At 37.3% G+C, this 22,571-nt stretch overlaps 1 protein-coding gene across 4 annotated transcripts in view; it reads right to left on the reverse strand.

Moving 5' to 3' along the window:
* Window positions 1–22,571, reverse strand: part of PLEKHG1 (pleckstrin homology and RhoGEF domain containing G1) — a 126,479-nt gene that overhangs the window by 70,801 nt on the left and 33,107 nt on the right. For all 4 annotated transcript variants that reach the window (XM_088161729.1, XM_014874195.2, XM_088161730.1 and 1 more), the window contains one exon: window positions 15,916–15,990. In XM_088161729.1, coding sequence (XP_088017855.1) covers window positions 15,916–15,964 — 49 coding nt within the window. In that variant the 5' untranslated portion in view covers window positions 15,965–15,990. The remainder of the gene's footprint in view (window positions 1–15,915; window positions 15,991–22,571) is intronic.

The raw sequence follows: 22,571 nt of genomic DNA on the forward strand, positions 1-22,571 counted from the left end.
AACCCACCAAAAACACACCTTAAAATCAGAGCTCCTGTTTGCTCTCCTTCAGACAGATTAGAGATTTGGAGAGCACAGATCATAATCACAGGCTTTATTTAAATATCATTGTACAAATAATAAGTTAGTCTAGGCACTGCATTCTAAATACAACCAAGTAATTATACCAAATCATTGGTAAATATAATCCCAGGACTTTGAAAATTAGCACTTACTCCAGGAAAGCCCAGACATCTGTGCTGTATTTTACAGGCAAATCCATTTTTTCTATGTCATTTTCCAATCCTTCAAGTAAGGATAAGGTCTCCTTTCATCCACCCTTAAGGGAAGCAGTTTCAGAGGAAACCCCTAGATAATTTTTTTATTCTACTTGGGGTTTATGTGAACGTTGACCCCTTCAAACTGGGACAGTTTAATCTCTGACTAAAATGACACTTGCATTTCTCCTGCTCATGACATTGAGATTTTAATTTATTTTTTTTAAATAATATGTTTCATGCTTTCTATTTTGGATTGTAATCTGCAGTTTAGCAGAGATCCTCCTGGATTCTAGAACCATGATGCTTCTTCCCTTTGAGTGGATGAGACCTGTGAGGGCTTGAGCACTGTGGTATCCAACTATCACCGTAAAAATATTTTTAATATTATATTTGTATATGAGAACCTTCTTCTGAAAATCCATAACCAGAGAGTAACCATCATTGTCATTTAATCTCTCAACAAAATCTGCCAACGAGCTCATTGTGTTACAGTATGGGTGAAGGTTCACCTGAGACAGCCACTACGCCTCAGTTTTCTGTTCTAGTCAGAACTTACATCCTTCCAGCTGCAAACAACTGGCTCCTGTAACAAAACCAGCAGTAGGCATTAAAGAGCCTTACAGCAGTGGATAGTTACTACTCTATAAAAATATGATTGTCAGCAGGGTCTTTTTCGCCTTAGGGTAAGATCTGGGCCTATAGGAACAAAGAAGGGTGGTAGGCAGAGTGAAACTATTAAGTACTAACCATAGAGGAGAAAAAGAAAAGAGAAAATTCCCCTGAGATGACAGGTTAAATTCTTCCCTTCGGGTTGCCTAGAACACTGTCAAGTTCCTATCAGGTTCCTTAGGCAAGTCAGGGACTTGTTTAAGTATTACAGGCAAGGAAATAAACAGACCCAGATTTCAAAGTCTCGTCCCAGAGCCAACAAAAACGCCACTTTCCCTTGTCAAGCTGTGCCTGTTGCTCTGTGTAAGGCTATCAATTACATCCTTTCCCAACTTGGCATTTAAAGTATCAAATTGCCCTGGCTGGATGAGAAACAGCCCCTCATCGGCTTCAGAAGTAATGTTTTTATTGCCTGAGTCCAGAAGTTCCATTATTTCATTAGCACAGAGTTAACACCAGAGAGAAGGGAAAATCAGTTACAGTCACATTTTCAGTATGCATGAAGCAGAACATCTTACTAAGGCCTGAATAATGTTGAATTAAGCCTTCACATTTAATAAAGCTGGGCAAATCCACTGCACAAAGTATGGTTTACCCTGCAAAGCATTTAAAACTAACATGGATGTTCAGCAGCAAAGCCCAGCAGTAAGTGGGCTCAGGGATGGTTAATCAGTTCACATGCAAAAAAAAACTCTCAAATGAAAAAAAAATTACATTTGTACTGGTCTTGCTCTGAAACTTGGTTTTCATGCTGGGTGAGAGCAAGCAGAGGTAAGTGAATATGTAACTAGACACAGGATGGGACTGTTCCTTCTTATGGGTAGTAACTGATAAATCTGCTTAGCTATATCATGAAATCATAGTACTTTTCCTGCAAGGGGGAAATTTTAATGTGAGTACTTAGCAATGAGCATGCCAACTTCTCTATGAATACTTCATTAATTTAAAGTTACTCATTGCTTAAATGTCTTATTCTGAGAATTTCGTAGCACTGAAGTAGTACAGTCCAAATATACAGATTTCTGGTTCAATAAGCACTTTAAAGTTATGTTTTTTCTGTGCTAATAGTAAAACTGCTGCTATTGGCAGCATAATTCAGAGGAGGTGTTTCAAAACTAACTTATTTTGGTTTTTAAGCAGAGGAACGGCATTCAAAGTACATGTAAGCTTTCTGGACATTCCATCTCCACACCAGATTTAAACACAAAATATTGCTATGGCATCTTGACATTAAGATCTTAGAGTATCTTAAACACACACTGAATAAACTTCAGAAGACTATTCTGTGATACTAATCACAGTTATTCTGTAGTTACAAAGACACAGCACAGTAACTTGGACTGTGAGCCAACCACCTATGACCAAAATAGAAAACAAACAGATTTTGTCTGTGTCTGTGTATTGCTTCAGGACATAGTTTCTTCAGGAATTTTTTTTTTGTTTTTCTCAAAGTTGGCAGTCCACAAATCAGCCTAGATTAGCCACCTCCCTAGAACACACTAGTGTTTCAAAAGGGACATACTTTAAGCAGAAAATTAGCATTAAATTAAATGCAGGATCCCTAGAGCTTTTAACCATAACCTGTGCATCAGTTTATTTACCACAGTGGTAAAAAAAGCCAGTGAATCACTGTGTATTTTAATTTCTTTTGCATCAGACACTATACTGTTTTCAGTATTCAGTACTGATAAAGAGGACTCCTGGCATTTTAGCAAGAGTAATCTCTGAAGAGGTGGCAAGGGATTTCTCAGTAATGTAAGTCATAATTAGGACCATGCCAACAAGCAAATTTGTGAGTCATTATTTTGATCTCTAAGTCACATGCACAAGGTTAGTAGACATAATACACAAAAACACACTCAACTACTTTGAAGAAGCAGATAATATTCTGTGCAAATATGTAGATAACTAAGCAACTATTCAACATCATAGAAGATGTAGGGGAATATTTTGTGTTTCTGAAAAAAGAGTTATCTTATACAACTTTTAGGAAACCCTTCACTGATGACTTCTGAGCCTAATTTCAAAATCCCACTTTGTTTTAAACAAATTCATTTCACTTTTGAATGTTTCATAAAGTTGTTCTGATAGGAAAAAAAATAGGAAAGAAAAGAACCCACAAAACTTCAACATTCAGGGTTGTATTACACACAGGAACTAAAAACGTATTTCCCATTTGTTTAGTAAGTAGGCCACAGATTTCTTTTCCTTAATTCTGAAACCCATCCAAGTTAAAAATCTGAGCTCTTTTTCAAGCTTTGATTAGTGTTTAGATTTCAGTGGCACATATACAATACCACCCCAGAGCCCTCCTTTGCAGTTGTATTAATATTTGCAATACAACACATACAAAGAAAGAAAGGTGGGTATCTAGGTAAGACAGAGACCAGCCCTTGCCTTCCCTCCAGTCTGCTTAAGCATTGACACCTCTCAATCAGGAGGTGCTGCTTTGGCAAGGAGCTACAAAAAGCGTCCCAATCCTTCTCTCCTTTCTAACTCTCAGCCAATCTGATTATCAGGGTTTTCAAGTACTCTGCCAAGGTACTGAGAAAAGATCACAGGATAAAGTCTAACAGCTACAACTGTGTGATTTAAGAACGAAAGTGACTTTAAGTCATCAGTTCAGTACTGTTTCCTCTAATTACGGATCATTTCCTATCTGGACATTTATAGTTTTTGATTATACAGCTGCTAAGATACCTGTGATCACAGATGACTGCTATATTCAACAGCATCCAAAGTTCAAGGCAACAAAGTGAGCTCGAAGTAGCTTTTATCTTCCTTTTCTGTTTAACCCTTCCAACACCGTGTGCTATTATATAGCAATGTAAGTTACTGCTTCTCTGCAAACTCACAATACCAGGGTGGACAGGGAAGAACATTACAAAAAAAACCCTGCCCTAGATTTAAAAATTACCTATATAAAGGGCTCTGTTATTTACTAGTTTAGCATAGTTTTACTCTGTAACCTGCATGCCTTTCAAAACTTTTATTATCATTTTGGACTAGCTTAGAGATTTAAACCAGGGGTTGCTCCCTTTTCCCTACTAAAAGAAAAAAGAATAGAAAAGTAAAAAAAAAAAAAAAAGGTAAATAAATTAAAAGAGAGATTTAAAAAGAAAAAGGGAAAAGAATGTGCATTAATTACAAGGTACTGACTGACCTGGATTAGCCTTTATTCCAAGTCAGCAGAAAAGAATTCCGAACATCTGCATCAATTACAAGGACTGCTTTTCCAAGTGGATTTCTTGTGAGAAATAAATGAAGAAAATCAACTTTTGGCTTGTTTCTGTGCCTAAGTTTAACCCTGTGTAGTCTACTAATGAGATAGTACCTTTCTTACAGTCTTTCACATTATTTTAGGAACAGAGTAATATTTCATCTCATCAAGTTTCTGCCTATACACTTTTTAATTCCAAACGGCTGGGGGACCAGTTTTCCCTTATCTATAATATATAAATAATCCTAAGCATCTTAATCAAGTGGGAATAGGGAAAAAAATGCCTTTTGGACAAATAAAATGATGTGCAGGATTTCAGGGCACTAAAGATTTAGCTTTTACATTTCACAAAGAACATCCAAGCATTGTAAAGACTGCAAAATAAGACATGGGAAACATATGCTGTCAGAAATCCTACACTGTAACCACAGGCAAAAGAAGCTCAATCTTTTCAATTTACACAGTCAAGAGGTACCTGTTGGAGGGTCACAACCATTTCTTCAAACAAAAAGTTTAATGGTTTAAGCTAAACACACAGACATGTTCAGTCTAGAAACAGGATTTAACTGATGGCACAATTAGGGATAAAAATCTTTTCATCACGGTTGATTCTACAATATAAGTCCTTGCTTAAAAGACTAAATCTCTTTCCAAACAGTATGAGATCTCAGAAACAAAACCTTTGCAATTCAGGTCTTCAGCTTCCAAGGACCACATTTTGCAGGGGTTGGGCTCACACACCTACTGTAGTACTTCCAGGCTTTAAAAACTTCTAGACACCTCTCCAACAGATTCAGATTCGGTGTTAATTCTTTTCATCAGGAAGTCCACAAAATTTATTTGAAGACAAAAATTCCCACTTTTCTTCATACACCAAATCCAATAGGTAATACATTTATTGACAGGCAGAATTACTGCTGAAATCAGCACTGGACTTAGAAGAAAGACCAATTAACATATACAATAAAACCATACAGTGTTGATTAGTCTTACTTTTATAATTTTAAATTTCAGCTTTATACAAGCGACACAACTATCAAAGGTATTCAAATACAGAAAGTCTCATATGTAATGGTTTTGCAGTTCTTCATAAAATCAAAGTTAAGACAACAAAAATGTCATCTCTGCAGGGACAGGCTGTGCATTAAAGCCAGACAAAACACTTAGAAACCAAGACCTGGAAGACGTTGATAATTTGAAAAAAGGTGGAAAAAAAGTTAGTTACTTGCCAAGTGTTACTATACCTTGATCAGTAGAAAGAGCACATATTCTAAAAACTACGAAGTGTTTAAGATAAAATACATAGTAGCAGTGGAAAATATACTTCCAAATACATACCGTGCTGGTAGAAAAATTATATCTGATGTATAAAGTGAAATATCAATTAGTTGTGCTTCTTGACAGACTGTAAAAACAACCACAGGCCGAAATGTTTGAACTGGGATTTTCATATATCTTTACAAAGTAACAAACTAAGTCAGCCAAATACAGTACTTGAATACATCCAGACTTGAGGAAGCTTGCCAGAATGTCTAACTTGGCAGAAAAAGATTAAGCAGGATCAAGTCTGGTCAACAGGCAGTATTTTCAGCTCTGCAAAACTCAGGGGTTTTTTGGTTGCTTGGTTGTTTTCTTAGTTTTCTCGTTCTTTTTTTTTTTTCTTTTTAATATGCATTCAATTTTAGAGGAATTTTAAAGGCTTAAACCTGGAATAAAGAAACCTTCCTGTATATCAGTGCTTACAAACACATTTGTTGGTTTATGTCAAAGGCAACCTATATTTCTTTTCTTTGAATTTAAAAATTAAGAAAAAAAAAGGATAGACATAAACCCTATATTTTTCCCTCCATACATTATCTCCAGTGTGATTTTTCCTGTCCCGCAAGCTTCCCTCCTCCCCATGTTCTCTGTATTTCACATTAAAGATTTCCTGGTATGACATTATCAGTGTGGCCTTTCCAGCTCTTTTATTCACATGCAGAGAAGGGTGTGGGTAACTTATAAAAGTAGCTGTAAAGTAAATATGCCTATAAACTGTGACAATTTTATAAAAGGCAGTTATTTGTCTGTATTCAGAAGTGACAACAATGCAGTGACATTTTCCCACAATAAGTAAGTGCAAACTTGGTTTTGGGCATCATACACTTCAGTCACAGCAGTAATTCCATTACTTTTAAATTTGTGAACTTAAAAAGCTTGTGCAATAACTTTCATTCTGAGTAAAACTTTGATTTCCCCACCTTTCAAGGAAAAGGTCCACAGAAGCCAGCTATCCAGATAGCCCAGTTGTCTTCCAAAGATGTGAAAGTCCAAATATAGGCTCAGCACCCATAAAGAAGTAAAAAATAAAAACCCAAAAACAATCCCAAAAAATTTTCATTTACAAACACTACATTCTTAAAACACTAAAAAAATCTAAAGAAATGCAGAGTCAAATCCTGCCCATCAGGACTCATTAAAAAATGTACCTCTATCCAAACAAAGTCTAACCACTATCTTCAGGCTGTTCACAAAAAGGAGGGCTCAGCACTTAAAAATGTGCTGCAATTCTGGTGGTTTTGGCTCACTCTCCTGCACCCTGATTACACAAACACAGCCCCAGCTGGGCCACTGCTAGCTGTAATAGGGTCATACTGATGGCCAGGAGAGCTCAGTGTAGCACAGGGCACAGGAACATGCTGGGACAGTTGGATTTAGACCACAAAACTACTCCAAAGGCATGATGTGAATCATATCCATGTCTCCATCTGTCTGAAAGACGTGTGGCAAAATGGACTGGAGGTGTTGTATTAATAATGGGGATTCCAGCCAGGCCTGAAGTGATGAGCAAGTCATGGGCTGGGATGAATGCACAGCACCCATACATGATACAAAAGTCACAACAAAAGATTGCAGAGGCCCAGCTGTATATAGAATCAGTTGTTCTGATTTTAAAGCAGAAGGTGTAGCTTTCTGACTTGACATAGAAGTTTCTGGAAGCAGTGCACAAGGCAACTTTCCCAGAAGGATGAAGCACTGTGAGTTCCCACTGGTTCTCCAAATCAAATGAAGCTTGTCATGTCATCACGAGCCCTTCAGCTATGAGTGTTGGCCAAAAAACTAGTACTTCCAGTACACCTGAAGTCTTGGAGAGCAGATAAACTCTATTGTTGGAAAACCTTTGGCATCAACATAAGACCTGTTCAAAAAAGCCATCAGTCCCCGTCACCCTGGGTCTGTAGCCACATCTTGCAGTAAGAGCTGAAGAACTGTGACAAACATAGGAACTCAGGTTCTCAACAGCATTAAATTTCTTCACCATGTGTAATGCAGGCATTATTTTTCTTCAGCATTTCTCTTATGAAACACTTAAAATATTTCTAAGCACTTCATTAAATGCACGACATTGACAGGAAACATGCAACAAGCCAAATATTTCTATTTGTAGATCCGAAAATTACCATTTCAAGATGTAACCTGAAACCTCAGTGCTGCAACACAACTCATCCATATAGCTCCCTGCACCCACTGATTATGGAATAAGTAATTACGGAATAATTACAAGAAGCCACCTCCTTCCATGATTGAAGCACAGTGCTCTTTTCAGACCGAAGTCCCAAGAAGTGGGGTCCAGGTATATAACAAGATACAGGTGTGAGATTTTCCTTCAAGAAGTTGAAATGAGAGGGGGTAGAAAGCAGCAGAACTAACCAATAATAGTTAATAACAAGTATGGATTTAAAATACTATTAGGACATTCTCCATCAAAATTTCTGAGGAGAGAAATGAGGAACTAGTTCATGACAGACTTCACACTCAAGAAAGTAATCTTTCTGTCACATCTCTCCTTTCTGTCACAAGGATTTCCTAACTAGCAGCTGTCAATGGAATGGGTCTTTAAATAGTTTGCCTCTTTCAGAAGGTCACAAAATATTTGTGTGGTGGATTGAGGAGGGCAGCTTTGGGGCTCCTTCAATTTCCATTTGAAATTTGCCAAATGCTGTAAGGTTAGACCAGTGCCTCTAGTTAATACTAACACTTCTTTGAAGGGTAAAAGCCTATGATCCTCAAAAATTTTAGACATCTTTTTAACAAAAATAATGTATCTTACTACTACTCAGTTGTGAAAAAAAAAATCACTAAAGACATGAGAAGAAAATTTATTTTTACATAGAGTGTGAAGAAGGATCTCTGTGTCTCTTTTTGAGTGACTACAGAGCTCCTAGGACTGGGATCAAATACCAAGACTCTCACGGGTTGGGATCCTAACAGGGGACAAGCCTTGAATGCAGCTGTTTGCTTTTTGTGGGAGTTGTAGCAGAGTCTTATCTTCCTAAAGGATTTCCTGTTGCCGACAATTTGTATTCATATGGCAAAACCACAAAACATTCATGGCAGGACATCCCATCTTTACAAACCCTGGTTTACTTCGGATATGGCCAGACAGAACCATCTCCTGGCCAGACATCAGGCAAAATTCCCTAACAATCAGCCTCATACACGACTTGTTTCTTCCAATATCGTTTTCCATTGTGAAACACATACCCTCTCATGAGATAAGATTTAACCATGAACATGACATTTTTAAGCAGTGAAAAGTACAAATATATAAACTGATAACCACCCTTCTTAACAAACAGACATTGAGAGCAAGCATGTGGTTTATAACTATCTCGACAGAAAGCAGACATAACAGAACCCAAATAACTTGGATTGCCTGGCTTTCCTGAACCAGAAGAGTCTAGATTTGCCAGGACAGAGGTTAAGCCCAAATTCTTACCACCTTAATAAATTTTTTGGTCATTCCATCATTTGAATCACAGGCTACATTGTGAGCATAAGGGAAAACAAGTGTTTACTTCACCTGGAAGCTGTGTCCATTTTAAATTATTCTACAATATATATGTTGCAGGAACCATTGACAAGATGTATATAATGGAATTTAAGACCCACTCCACAAAACCCACAACTAAGGACAGATTTTTTAAAAAAGAATTTATTAACTTTTCATATCTTGAACTGCACAATTGGTTTTGCAGCATATTCTGACAAAAGAGACAACCAGAAAGTAATGTGGATGTAATTTAAAGAATTAAAGAATCCCGTGTGCTCTTTTGCCTGCACCACTAATGGATTTGGGCACAGTACAACAGAAGCAGCCTCCCACCTTTACTCCCCTTCCCTGCTCTCCTCAGCTTGCTGACTCTTCAAGAAGTTGATTTCAGGAGTTTGACATATTGCTTCAAAATTTTTTATTGCTCATAAAACATCAAAGCTACCTCCCCTTCTGGTTTATCAGCATGCAGCATTCCCCCCACTTTTGAAAGTTAAATAAAACTACAGGGAACCAATTAAAAAAGCAAAACTACAACTAAGCTTTCCTCTGTATATATTAATCTCTCAAGTTTAAATTTAGGGTATCGAGGCCTCTCAGCCCACTTCTAATGTCAGTGGCATAGCTTGAAATTACTCCTAGACATATAACTGGATAAATAAACAACAAAAAATAGTGATACTTACAGGTTTACATTTGCTAACAATATAGCACCTGTCAAAATTCTTCAGAATCGAGTGGTCAGTAATGGGGAGGTACCTGTGCTGCTGCAACTCAAACAGCAAAATGTGTTTGTATCTTTATTTTTACTACTTTGGATCTTTTGGTTTTAAGGATATGGTCAGCACAAGATGAAAGAATGTAACCCTGACATTCTTTTTTATCTTAAGAGTTGCAGCTCACTTTAACTGGTATCAAGTAATCTGGTTTTGTCTCTTATCCTTCCATGTCCTTTAAGTTATTTTGGAAGAAATATGGCTGGGGAGGAGGTAAAATCAATGAATCTGAAAACAGATTTCTGGCTTGTCACTTGAATAGAGCAACAAGACAAATATGGCAGAAATTCCAAAACGGGGGAAAAGCACAGTTGCTGGGATGAAAGCTGATTTACATTTAAGAAACTGTTGAAAGATTGACTGTTACTATTATTTATTTTCTGTATATTAGCATTGTGCAGTTACCAGCAATCTGGATTGTGTTTCCACACAATAACATGTAATATATGATAATAAAGAAAAATACCTCAAACCACCACCACCACTAAAAAAAAACACAAACCAAACAAGCCATTATGAAACTGGCAAAATAAATCAGCATTTCTAACAGGACAATTTTCATTATAATTGTCTTTATAGGCTTTTCCAATTGTTGCAGAACAGCAATTTAACACCTAGTAGCTGCTTTAACAACAATAACTGTTCTGTTTGGTGACAAAGTCTTCCCATAAAGTAATCTCAAGAGAAGCAATGGTTATCAATCCCAATCTAGAAAGAGCAGATGCAAAGCACACTGCCAATATTTGTAATCACAGAATGGTACATTTATATTTTTACTGCAGGTCACACACAGCTAAGACTCCAGTATTAAAGTGTAACTTCTGGCTAGGGCCTTCTCCAAAAACTAGTATGGTACTCAAATTATTTTTAAAGAGAAAAAGATAATTTAAACCTGCAATAGCTTTTTTTTGGATCAGTTTTGGATCAGCAGCACATTTCTGAGGCGGTAAGCAAGACAGATGCTAAATATAACACAAAAATTTAAAAAACCTATTTATGAAGGAATATTCAATCAATCTTTTTTTCCAAGCATTTTATATACACAGCTAAGTTCAGAATAATTAATAAATGCAATAATTAGACACTGTTTATCATTCCTGACAGGAAAAGGAATTTTTACACTTCAATACACAGAAAATTAGTATGCCACTTCTTTTTCTCTAGCAAGGAACCTTTGCTCCTCCAGGAATGTTTGAATTTCTCTCAGTTTGAAAGATCAATTTAGAAATAAATTAATAACATTAGGATTCAGAAGGGCTTTAAAGAAATTAGCTGTTTTTCATCAAGATGCATTACATTTGACTGTTTCATGCAAGCCACATTTAGCCTCCCTATTTTGAACTACCTCACATTGTTTTTTTAATATGTGCACAATATGTGTGAAACATTATACACATAATTTTACATTGTGTGCAATTTAGTGATACAAAAAGCAAAAAAAAAAATGCATCAAACTCAAGTGCTACACTTTTTAATTGCTTGAGAACTAAGAATTAGTTACCACTGAAACAGAAAAATAAAAGTAATTCTTTGAAAATGGGATCATTTATATAAAAAAAACCCTCGATAATTTTCCAAACCTCAAGTTTAAGCAGTTCAGGCCGCATAAACTTTTTATAATTAGTGGATGACTGAAAGACTGATCTTTGGCAGGATACCAGCCAGTCAGGACACCAGGGAAAGTGTTTGGCATTTGAAGAACCAGTTATTCTACTTGTTAATGGCCCAACCTTTGTAATCAGTGACTTAATCACCATTACCTTACAGCAACTGCATCTTCTCTTCTGATGAGGAGCAGGCTTTACTGTACTCAAACATTTCACAACGTCCAGAACACTCTACCTCTCACTGCCCTTCACTGCCCTAGGTCAAGATAGCCTCCTCCTCCTCCTCCTCCTCCTCCTCCTCCTCCTCCTCCTCCTCCTCCTCCTCCTCCTCCTCCTCTTCACTGAGCTGAGCATGTTAGAAGCCCGTCCAGTTTCAGCCTGCTGGCGGCTGAGAAAGGAAGTGGGACCCAGCCAGAGTGGCTCAGTGACTGAGGCAGTTCATCACAGTGCTTTCAGGAAAACAGCCAGTGGATTCAAGCCTGTGGTTTGGTGCCTCCTGCTCTAGCAGGGAACATGAGCTGTGCTGCACACCACAGGGGCTGCACACAGGCTGGCTGTAGCAAAGCAGCTTGCCTCTGCTGTGGCAGAGCTCAGCTTCTGTGGACTGGAGGCTCACCCAGATGTCAAGAGTTATGACAAGAGTCATTATGCCTTACAACAACAGCCTACAATTCCTTTCTCAAAGGAAGATGTGCCATGCTCTTGCAGTGTGCACAGGGAAGCCAAAAATTTAGGGAGGACTCAGAAACAAAATATCCAATTTTATCACCCTTCCGCTTTGCATTTCTCCCATTTCCAATCAGATTTCAAATCTACTTATGCTTCATAACCTCCTTTCATAAACACTAGAGTTAAGAATTTCAGATACTGTCCTTAGACAGAGACTTCCTCCTCCATCAAGATATGATGCTGGAGGCACAAAAAACAGCAGCAGAAAGAGCACACAAACCTAAGTCAGAGGAGTTACAAAATGCCATGAGAACTTATCACAAGCAGCAACAGAAACAGCTGGTAGGCTCCCACTAGTGCCATCAGGTACACAATGCAAGGAAAATCACTGCTTGTTGCTGTAGGATATTTTACAATGACATAAGCTTGTTGTCCACAGGGATTTGTCAGTGGCTGTTTATAAAGCCCAGGTGTAACATTCGTTTCCTTCAGGATGCAAGTGTGAACCATGAAGTCAGTAACAGAGGATCCAGCTGTGGGAAGTCATGCCTCTTACTTAATGAAAAAGTTGGTGTGGGAAGAGGCAAAGGAAGAAGACTGTGGGAGTTTAACTTCCTCATGTCTTCTTCAAATATGTCTACTTTTAAGGCACAGAAAAACAACCAGTCAAGCTGACTGGAGAAACTGAATAGAGGTTCCCACATTCATATACATTTTCTAAGTGTTTTGCATAGAGCTACTGCTAAGGTAGCACTTGACTGATATCCCAAAAACTTTGAGTCTGGGAATCTTCCAAACAGATACTAAGGCAGACCTCATCTGGTTTCTTTGAAGCAAGCCTAGCTGTTCACAGGTATCCTGACTAAAAATTAATCCACTATCCACAGGATGAAACACTTGTGTTTTATGAAAAAAATATTCAGTATCATCAAAATTTTCTTAAGGTATAAAAAAGTTTTAATCTTGTAAGACTGATAATTTGTAATGAAAGAATTCTACAATCATTCCCCTAAATTTTTGCAAATAAGTAACTCCTCAGCTCCAGGTACCATCATGAGCAGCCACCGTGAATCACAGCGGCCTCTCTAAAGGAGAGAGGAGGAATTTGTGCAGTGGGTGGGGTACTCCTGTCACAGCCTTATTTCCAGTGGTTAACTATACTAGAAGTTTAAGAGTGACTTTTCAGCAAACACAAGCAGAAAAAATGCTAATTCCTTTGCAAGCTAAAACAGAAATACACTCACTACACTTCCTGGTATTGACATAGTACATTGTTCTAAATGCATCCATTGTAAATAGAATATAATAACTTTGCCAAAGGAAAACAGTTAAGAAATAGTTATACGTGGATCATGGTAGGAGTTTTTTGTTTTAATTTGTTTGTCTACCACTCCTTGATAGCTAGACAAGCTTCTTGAAAAATATTTTTCCCTGTATGATATGCACACACTTCCATCTTTGCAACAAACGAATCTCTGGGTCCTGGGTTTTTTCTCCTGATAGCACAAAGCAAGCATTGACATTTATAAATACAACTGTTGACTCTAAAAGGTTTGACAGAAGAGGTGGCAGAAAAGCAAATAGTCTGCCCACCCACTGGGGACCCTCGAGTCAAGGACCAAGTTACAGTAACTTAATTACAGGAAACTCCTTTCTCAATTGTCTGCTCCCTGTGCTTCATGGCTTAACTGGAGTATATGGAGCAGTGGGTCAGGGGCAGGGAGGGGCACTGCTAGGTTAAAGCAACACTGGCTTTTTCAAAGTTTCCAGATAATCAGTTATTTGCCAACACTTTGCTCAACCCAACCTGACCCTGACGAACGTAAGAGGTTAATTGTTAGAAATCTGTAACAACAAATACACCTTTTTCTTTTCTTTTAACCAATGACTGCAAGAATATTCCTTTGGGGAAAAAACTAAGCAGTAATAAGATGATACGATTTCTGGAAATAATTACAAAAGTTCACATAAATGTTTATGCACATAAGGAACATTGATATTTTAATCATGAGAAATGAAACACCCACTTTCAATTCTGACTCAGTCATACTGGCAAAACATTTCTACATACCAGTTAACTGTATAAATGCTAAGTAAATAGAGATATATATGATCAAAGACTAACTGTGGAAGTTTATCTTGTAAATCCATGCTGCAGCAGCCACTGGCATATATGTCTGACCATTTTTTTCAGTAAACATTATCATAATATCTTTGAATGTATTTATTAAATAAACTAACACAAATTCTCATTAACTTCCGGCACTTATGACTTTTTATCATTAGAATGTTTTATCTATAGTACAGCATTTTCATCAAGACATAAAAACAAGTCTTTTAAGTGCAGATTCATTACTATTCATTAGCTCACTTTTTTAAAACATCTAAAAACTAGTTTTTAAAGAGCAATTAAAAACAAAGCAGACTAAACCAAGTTTTGTTTTAGCAAACGTGGCATTTGTTAAAGCACACACAGAGAATCACATAGAATATTCTGAGTTGGAAGGGGCCCACAAGTATCACCAAGTCCAGCTCTTACGTGAATGGCCCATACAGGGAACAAAGCTGTGACCTCAGCATTATCAGCATCCTGCTCTAACCAACTGAGCAAGGATATTTTATACAGACTCTGGAATAACTTTGTGAGCTCTTACCACAACAAAATACAATGATAACTGCAACTTGAAAATGAAGATTCAGAATAATCTCATCATTTTAGTTAGCTATATTTTATTGTAGGCTTTTGCTTCAAGTGGACTCACTTCAATGGTTTCAGAATAAGTATTTATTTATAAGGAAGACACACAACATGTGAATCAGAGAGAACTCAGTCTTTAAAAGACTAGCTGTAATTGCCTCTCCTCTTGTGTTGAGTTCGCCCAATAACATGTTAAGCTTTACAGTAAATTTTAAAAAGGCCTTCTGCAGTTAAGCAAAATACTCTTTACATGAAGAGAAATGCCTTTGTCTACTATTATTGATGCACTTCTTAAAATTATTATTGCAGCCCTCCTTGCCTTTCAAATGCCAAAACTGAGGTTCAAAATCCACAAAAATGCTTAAAACTAAATTTTGAGATATCTGTCTTGAGGCATAGAACAAGCCAGAGCTGCAAGCTTTAGTCAAACAAAACCCCACATTTGAATTAATATAGCCCTTGTGTGAGGACAGCAGTGATCTAAAAAGACAGGATATACAAGAGCTACTATAGTTTTGACACAATACTGTCAGAAACACCTCACAATCTTCACATGAAATAGCAAATTTTTATAAAATATTGGAATGACACATCCAGCAATGATTCTGGGGAAGGAATCAAATTAGCAAGGTTACAGTTGTTTTCAAATAATGAATTTTTCCTGAAATCAAGTACCAAACCTTCAGGTGTGGGAATGTAAAATTAATAGACCTTGAGAGAAAACAAAATGCTCTAACTGAGCATTTCAAGATTCCACTGATTTAGTGGAAATCACACAGACAATTTCTCCCTGTATCAATCAATCCACATCTTAAATCTCAGCTTTGGTTCTGTGAGACTCAAGTATCCCATACAAAAAACAGGCTTCACTTAACAAGATCTCTTTAGCAAATGGAACAAAACATCTTCTCCAATGCTGAAATCCTAGCAGTGCACTGGTCCTTCCCCATTATTATATATTTTAGTATTGTCATGGATGATGGGCTACGGAGGGATGGAGAGGTTACTCAAAGACAAGTGAAAATGTCCTGCTATCTAGATAAACATGTATATATAATACTAATTCATCTCTCCCTTAAATTTAAGGCCAGTAAGGGAAACCCAGTTTTTAAGTTCAAAGAATCAAAAAAATTCTTCACAGAATCTCAACACTTCTTTTTTTTTTTTTTTTCAATAGTCAAAAAATGGAAGAAAACCACTAACCTTCACTTCTGGGCACAGGCTCTGTAGCACCTGGTGTTTTATCTGGCATCTCTGCAGACACAGGCTTAGTAAAACCTAATGGACACAAAGCAAAGAAAGAGTTCTCCATCAAAACCAGCACATTTCAGTAAGGCACTCCCCTGCTCCATGGCCCCTGTGAAGGATGGGTTTTCAGCTTTCATCACTTCTGTGTTTGCATGTAAGAAGTGTAAACAGACAAAACTCTCATGGGATTAACTGCAATACCATTCAGGAGGCTCTCAGTTGGATGCACTACCAGGTAGGCAGGCACAAAAGGACCCTCTCATACCTGAAAGCACTAATTACATCTGATGAACTTCTTTGATTTTATATGTTTTTCTGCCTCAGCTAATTTCTAGTGAGAGGTCTATGAACTGGGATGGAAGAGCTGCTTACACTCAGGTACTGCTGAAGTTAACCACGGAGTGACCATCCAGAGGGTCACAGCAGCCTGCATCAAACAGAAAATCCCACTAACTTTAAGCTTCACTAGGCTGTAGAGCACCAATATTTCTTCCAACACAGCAGTGGGCAGAGAAGAGAAGGCTTCTCAGGAAGGCAGTGAACACATCTCTCTTAGAGTAACCTTATGTACCCTCTGTGGTACTGGGCAATGGTCAACATGTGGCCACCACGCACTGGCTGGGATTTTGTACCCACCTTTTTAACACCTTTGAATATTTATCCCATCACCAGCAACACTGACACTCCATTTTACATAATGAAAGCCTCAAGATCAGACAGGATGCACCAAGAAAAGACAAATCAGAACAGGGAAGATTCTCGGCTTGAAGGAGTTTGTGTGCCAGGTGGGACAGGGCCTTCACCTGAGCTGACAATTCACACAGCTCAGTGCTGTGTACAGCATAGCATTGAAGTATTCACAGTACAGCCTTAAATCCTAATGAAGGGGTCGTCTACTTTCTAACAACACTGAGGTGAAGAGCTGATTTGGAATGCAGTTTTCAAGACAGACATCAGATCCAGAGTTATGGGAGATCTCCCTGGATAACCCTGCAGCAGAACTGAGAACGAACTTCAATAAATGGCCCTTTTTTCCTCCCTTCTTAAATTTCTTTGCTTTCAAATTAATATAGCTTGTTTTGAATCTTATCCTCAGACATAAAATGAAAACATTTCTGCCCTAGTGTCCAATAAAAAGCTTAGGTTTACATTACAACCAAACTACACAAAATTTGTAGGATTTCTTAAGCTGTTTAAGTCATAAAATAGTATTACAGGTGTGTTATCTAGGGCAAATATATTTGTCATATTTAACTCACAAATATGTAAAATACTAGCCAGCTAAACATCTTCTCTAACTCCCCCAAAAGTATAGTTGTAATGCTTATCCACCTGAAGGGTTGGGTTTATGAGTTCATAAACCACAGCTGGGCAGTGCCACAAACTGATCCAACAAGTGTGCCCACCACAGAGGTTTTAAACAACTATAAACATCTAGGGGTCCCCTAACTCCTTTACAAATCTGCTGTAAAACAGAACCCTCTCTCCAGAAGACAATTAAATAAATTTGTTCTTCAAACAGATTACTCAAATTTAATTATCTATGCTTATCATCACTAAGCAGTTGGCTAGAATAAATACACCAACTAATTCTAAAACTTGGCAAGCTCATGTCTAACCCTCTGCATTCAGTGATGCACTACATATTCTCTGAACATTGCACCAGCTTTTAAATCGAATTCCAGTTATCTAGTGATTTACTAATAAAGTTGATAGGAACCAGTTAATCACACAAGGTATTAGAAACAAGAAATTTCACCAATAAATATTATATTTATTTTCTGTGATTAATTTTAAAATACAATGTTTTCATTAAATTTTATATTTTAAATAAATAATTTCATATCACTTACTCAGGAAACAGTATGTTTAAAATGGAAAAACATGGATATCCACATATTTGTTTTCTGGTTTTGGTTGGTTGGAGTTGCATAGACTTGAAATAAATATCTTAAGTAAACTTCACCATGAAAATGTTCACAGAATCACTTACTGACATGTTAATGACAAAAAAAAATCAGTAGTCTCAAAAATAATTTTGGGCTTCTTTACTGACAATTTGTAGAGGTGCTAAATGCAAACAGTGAAAAAAGACTTTTTTTCTTGCATCTTTTGCCCTGATTTTTATTTACGTAAGTCAAATTTTTTCTTGTCTAAAGTAGGTCAGCCTTTTCTGCTTGGCCTTCTAAGGAAGTGATAGCCTTGCTTTTCTGTTATCAAAACTCAAAACCAGAAAGTAATTTTACTGCAAGTCAGACACACCCTAAGAGTCATTTATCCGAATTTAATGGAGTTCCTGTGCTTATCCCTTGCTATGGAGCATGACCTATCATTCCCAGTACAAAACCAAGTAGGATTCAAATGGGCGTTGAATGACCTTGTCATTTTTAATAATGGAACAGTAACTTGAAAGCTGGATCATTCAATTACTGCACACAAACCAAGGTATTTATTGAACAGGTTCAGACCTGCCACAGCTACAACAACTCTGTTTCAAGAGCTTATTTGGATAATCCATGGCAATTTAAAAAGCTATGCTCCCACTAATGGTTTTCTACAGACTTACCAGTTCAGCAGCTCTGCATTACAAAACGTGATAGCAAGGGCTTAACACAGTTACAACAGGTTAAGAAAGTCAGCCTCTGTGCTTAGAAAAGTGCATCTTCAGAGCAATGTCTAGAAACTCTCAGACCTCCAAGATCCCCGAGTCCAGCTGTTAAACTGACACTGCCAAGTCCACTCCTAAACCATGTCCCTAAGTGCCACATCTACATGTCTTTTAAATATCTCCAGGATGGTGTTTCCACTTATCCCCTGGCCAGCCTGCTACAATGCTTGAAAAACCCTTTCCATGAAGAATTTTTTTTCCCCAAATATTCTTGTCACTGTCTGTAATGATTTTCTGTAATGAAACAGTCTGAAATTTGTTGCTCCCTTTTCTGAAGCTTTCAGGAGATTAGTTGTACCAGAATAGTAAAACCAGGTGCAAACATATTACAATCTTCAACACTTTTCCAATTCGCTGTCAATTGCAAACATTACATCTAAAAACTGAGGTCCAGTAATGTAGCACAGAACAGTATTTTATGACTTCTTCAAAAAATACACAAATCTATATATTTTAAAATATACTTTTCCCCCTTTCTGCCTCATTAATGCAAACCAGTTCCATGCTATTGCTAGAAATCACAGAATATACTAAAAAACTTTAAAAAAAAGAAATACAGAACTCTGCTGCTGTTTTCTGTAACACACCAAATTTCAAATTATTCAAAAAACAGAAGTCAATGTGGAGCATTCCTTTATTTATAAAGTTCGTCCTTTTAATCTAAGAGATTTCTCTGACAAAAACTATTCATCAGACAAGGAAACTAAATATCTCTGTCTCTGCAGTAAGGCCAAGCTGAACTCATGTAAAATCCAGTAGACAAGCAGCATTTGGGGTACAAGCTTGCTAACAGTAATTGTAAAAGGAAATTATACTTGCTCACTTTCTATACAAATAATTTCTACTTATCCAGACCATCTTATTAGTAGTAGTATTCCAAAGTTTTTAAGCACCTTATAAAAACATTCCAGGTAGACCCTTCCAATATAATTATTGAAATAGTTTTAATTGTCTCTGAATCTCAGGTTCAGCTATTCTAGTAGTCCATGAGGTACCTTGTATTTTTAAATTCATCAGTCAAAACTGCTACCTATTGCTTAGAGCACTTTTTCACAGAACATCCTAGTAAGAGAACTTGAAATATAGGTGCATTGATAATTTATGAATAAACAGAGCTATACTGTTTACATTTCTCAGTTAAGCAAAACTCTTCAACAGCAACCAAAACCAGTCAGATGTATGACCATGCATTTTCATGGGCCATAATCAGCTAGGGCCACCCAAACAGGCATACTGGGAGGTCCTAGCTCAAGAAAATTTTTGTTCCCTCCAATTGATTGATTTGCCTTTAAAATCCTGAGCTGCTAAAAACTGCAAATCAGCTTTAGCATTATGAAAAGCATAAGATCCTTTAAACACATCTAAAAGCATCTAAACAAATAGTGTAGTGTAGGTGAACTGGTAAAACATTCAAATTTATAGCACATGGGTTGCTAAAAAATACTTTTTAAAAAGCATGCTCACAAAAATACTAATTACTTGTGTTTCACAGGCAAATATATTCCTTGTCTCTTTAATTTACCGTACTTTGCAAAAAAACCCAAATAAAAGAAAACCATCAGTAAAGGTTTTCAACTATTCAAAATCAATGCTAATCGAAGTATCACAATTTTCACTTTTAAAGTTTCATAGACAAATTTTCATTGGAGAGAAGACTTCTGTTCCACTTTTGTTCTTTCAGCAATTTATTGCTATATTCTCAAAAAAGCACCAAGCTCTTGAAAGAGACTATTGTTCATCACAGGACTGTTTGCAGATGTAACTATGGAGCCCAGCTATGTATTTATGTTGAACAATGATCATCACTAACCAAAATCCAACCTGAACCTCCTCCTTTGTGTCAAACCCCTGGCCCCTAGTCTACATCTGTTCCAAATAGCTGGAAGTGATCATATTTAAGGAAGCTGACTGGATTTCTTCAGAAACTTGTCAAATACAGTCACTTTTCAACAACAGATACTGCACTTCTCCCCCATCTTCCATAGACACAATTAGCATTAATAAAATATTCTACTGTGGTCACTTTAGTCACAATCAAAATACATGTTCCCTTACAGTATTTTATTACAATTTTAAATGCAGCCTTTTACAGATTAAGCAGTCAGTGCTTTATATACACATCAATACATGTAAAACAACTAAAGTCCTGAAATTCTACATTACATACTTTGCTGCTAACAGAAAAGTTATCTGTTGGTTTATTTTTAAACAATATCTAGATGAGCTCTTTCTGCTGCAATCAAAAAATAAAAAAATTTTTAAAAAGAAAAAAGGGTGCAAGAGGGGCAGAAATAAAATAGATATTAGTACATCTTTTGACATGAAATATTTTGTAAACAAATAAAGACAATTGGATGCCCAGAGACAGCCTGCACAGACGGCCACCCTTCTTGGATGAATTGTATTGGATGTTGCATTTCTGAATGCAAAACAATGCACAGAACCCCAAAACCCGCACTCACATTCTCAGGTTTCAGGATGAATTCCAAACTCCAAGGATGGCTACGGCAAAATTCATACTCACATCAACACACTCAGACTTTGACATTCGACTGTTAAACACTGCATATTATCTTTGCTGGAGAATAAGGACATCTGTCCCTGATCTAGTTTTTGCCATTTGTTTGCCTCTAAAATCCTTTCTGGAGCAGATGCACTGCTGCTCTGAACCCCACGAGAATAGCTTTGATCCCAGGTCACATAAACCATAAACCAAGTTTATATGCTAACACTAACAGAGTTCTTTCACATGAACCAAGAAGTGACACTGAAAGAAACCCTAAATAACATTGGCCTAAGGGATAGAAGTTATGAGGACATAAACCAAGCCCTCATTTCTGCTCCTATTCACCCCCACCCCTCAGCCTTCCTAAGTCAGATGGCAGTACCTGTTTAAGATTCAAGTGTTATTTCAAGTTCATAGTTACTCCTTCAAAATTGCACAGAATTCTAATGGCTCCTTTCATTCCCTTCCAGCACCACTCTGGATGTAGATGTGAGTTGCAGCTTCCCTTTTACAACAATGTCCCACAAAAATCTTCCAGTCTTTCCCCCTCTGCACATCAACACACATTAAAATGTTCCAACTTTGAGGGGTTTTGCTGGAGCTTGAAGTTTGGATTTTGTGGGGTTTTTTTGGTAAGATGCTACACATTTTGCTGATATTCCCAAACTAGGTCATCCTTTTACTTTCTTTTCCACAGAAAGGCAGTAACTGTGACATTTAATACAAATGCAGCAAGAAACGAGCTGGTCCAAACAAGACCCTTGGATCTATATTGGCAAGAAGGAGCAAAACCCCCTTTAGACATCTGCCCACAGATGAAAGCCACAGTGAAACATCACTCTCTCTCCTACCCATTTCTTCAGAACATATTTAATCTACAGCATCCTCTGCCTAGTTTCTGGAGCTAATCATCCATACTGTGGCTCCAATCCAAAATACTTAACTTTTTGCCAGCAGGCGAAGATCAAATCACAGAATCCCTTTGTCACTTTCATTCTGGTTTACTGTAATTCACCATGTTTGAATGTGAAAAACATCATAAATGTTCTAAAGTAAGGAATAAGCTGTCTGGCTCCTCTGTGGTTTAACTGCTACGCATATGTCTTCTCCCTCCTCCCCTCTCTCCAATAGTTCTGAATCCATTCCCAGTGCTATTCCAAGGCTCTGGTCATGGTTTTCCAAACCCACTAAAAGATCAAGTTCAGCAGCTAATCACCATGTTTCAGTCTGCAAGGCAAGACAGAGTATTTTTCACAAAGTAACACCGGATATGAGGTCTAGAAGGGAATGTGACACAATGTTTTCTCCTTCAAACTTTGTATAGAACTTCTTGAAAAGATGAGCCATACTCAACGTTTGGTCTGTGTCCAACCATGTTGCAAGGCTCTTTACTTAAAACTGCATATGCTGCTTCAATGCCAAGTGAAACAAAGAGGA

The sequence above is a fragment of the Sturnus vulgaris genome, chromosome 3, assembly GCF_052056855.1.
Source record: "Sturnus vulgaris isolate bStuVul1 chromosome 3, bStuVul1.hap1, whole genome shotgun sequence".
NCBI classification, from domain to species: Eukaryota; Metazoa; Chordata; class Aves; order Passeriformes; family Sturnidae; genus Sturnus; species Sturnus vulgaris.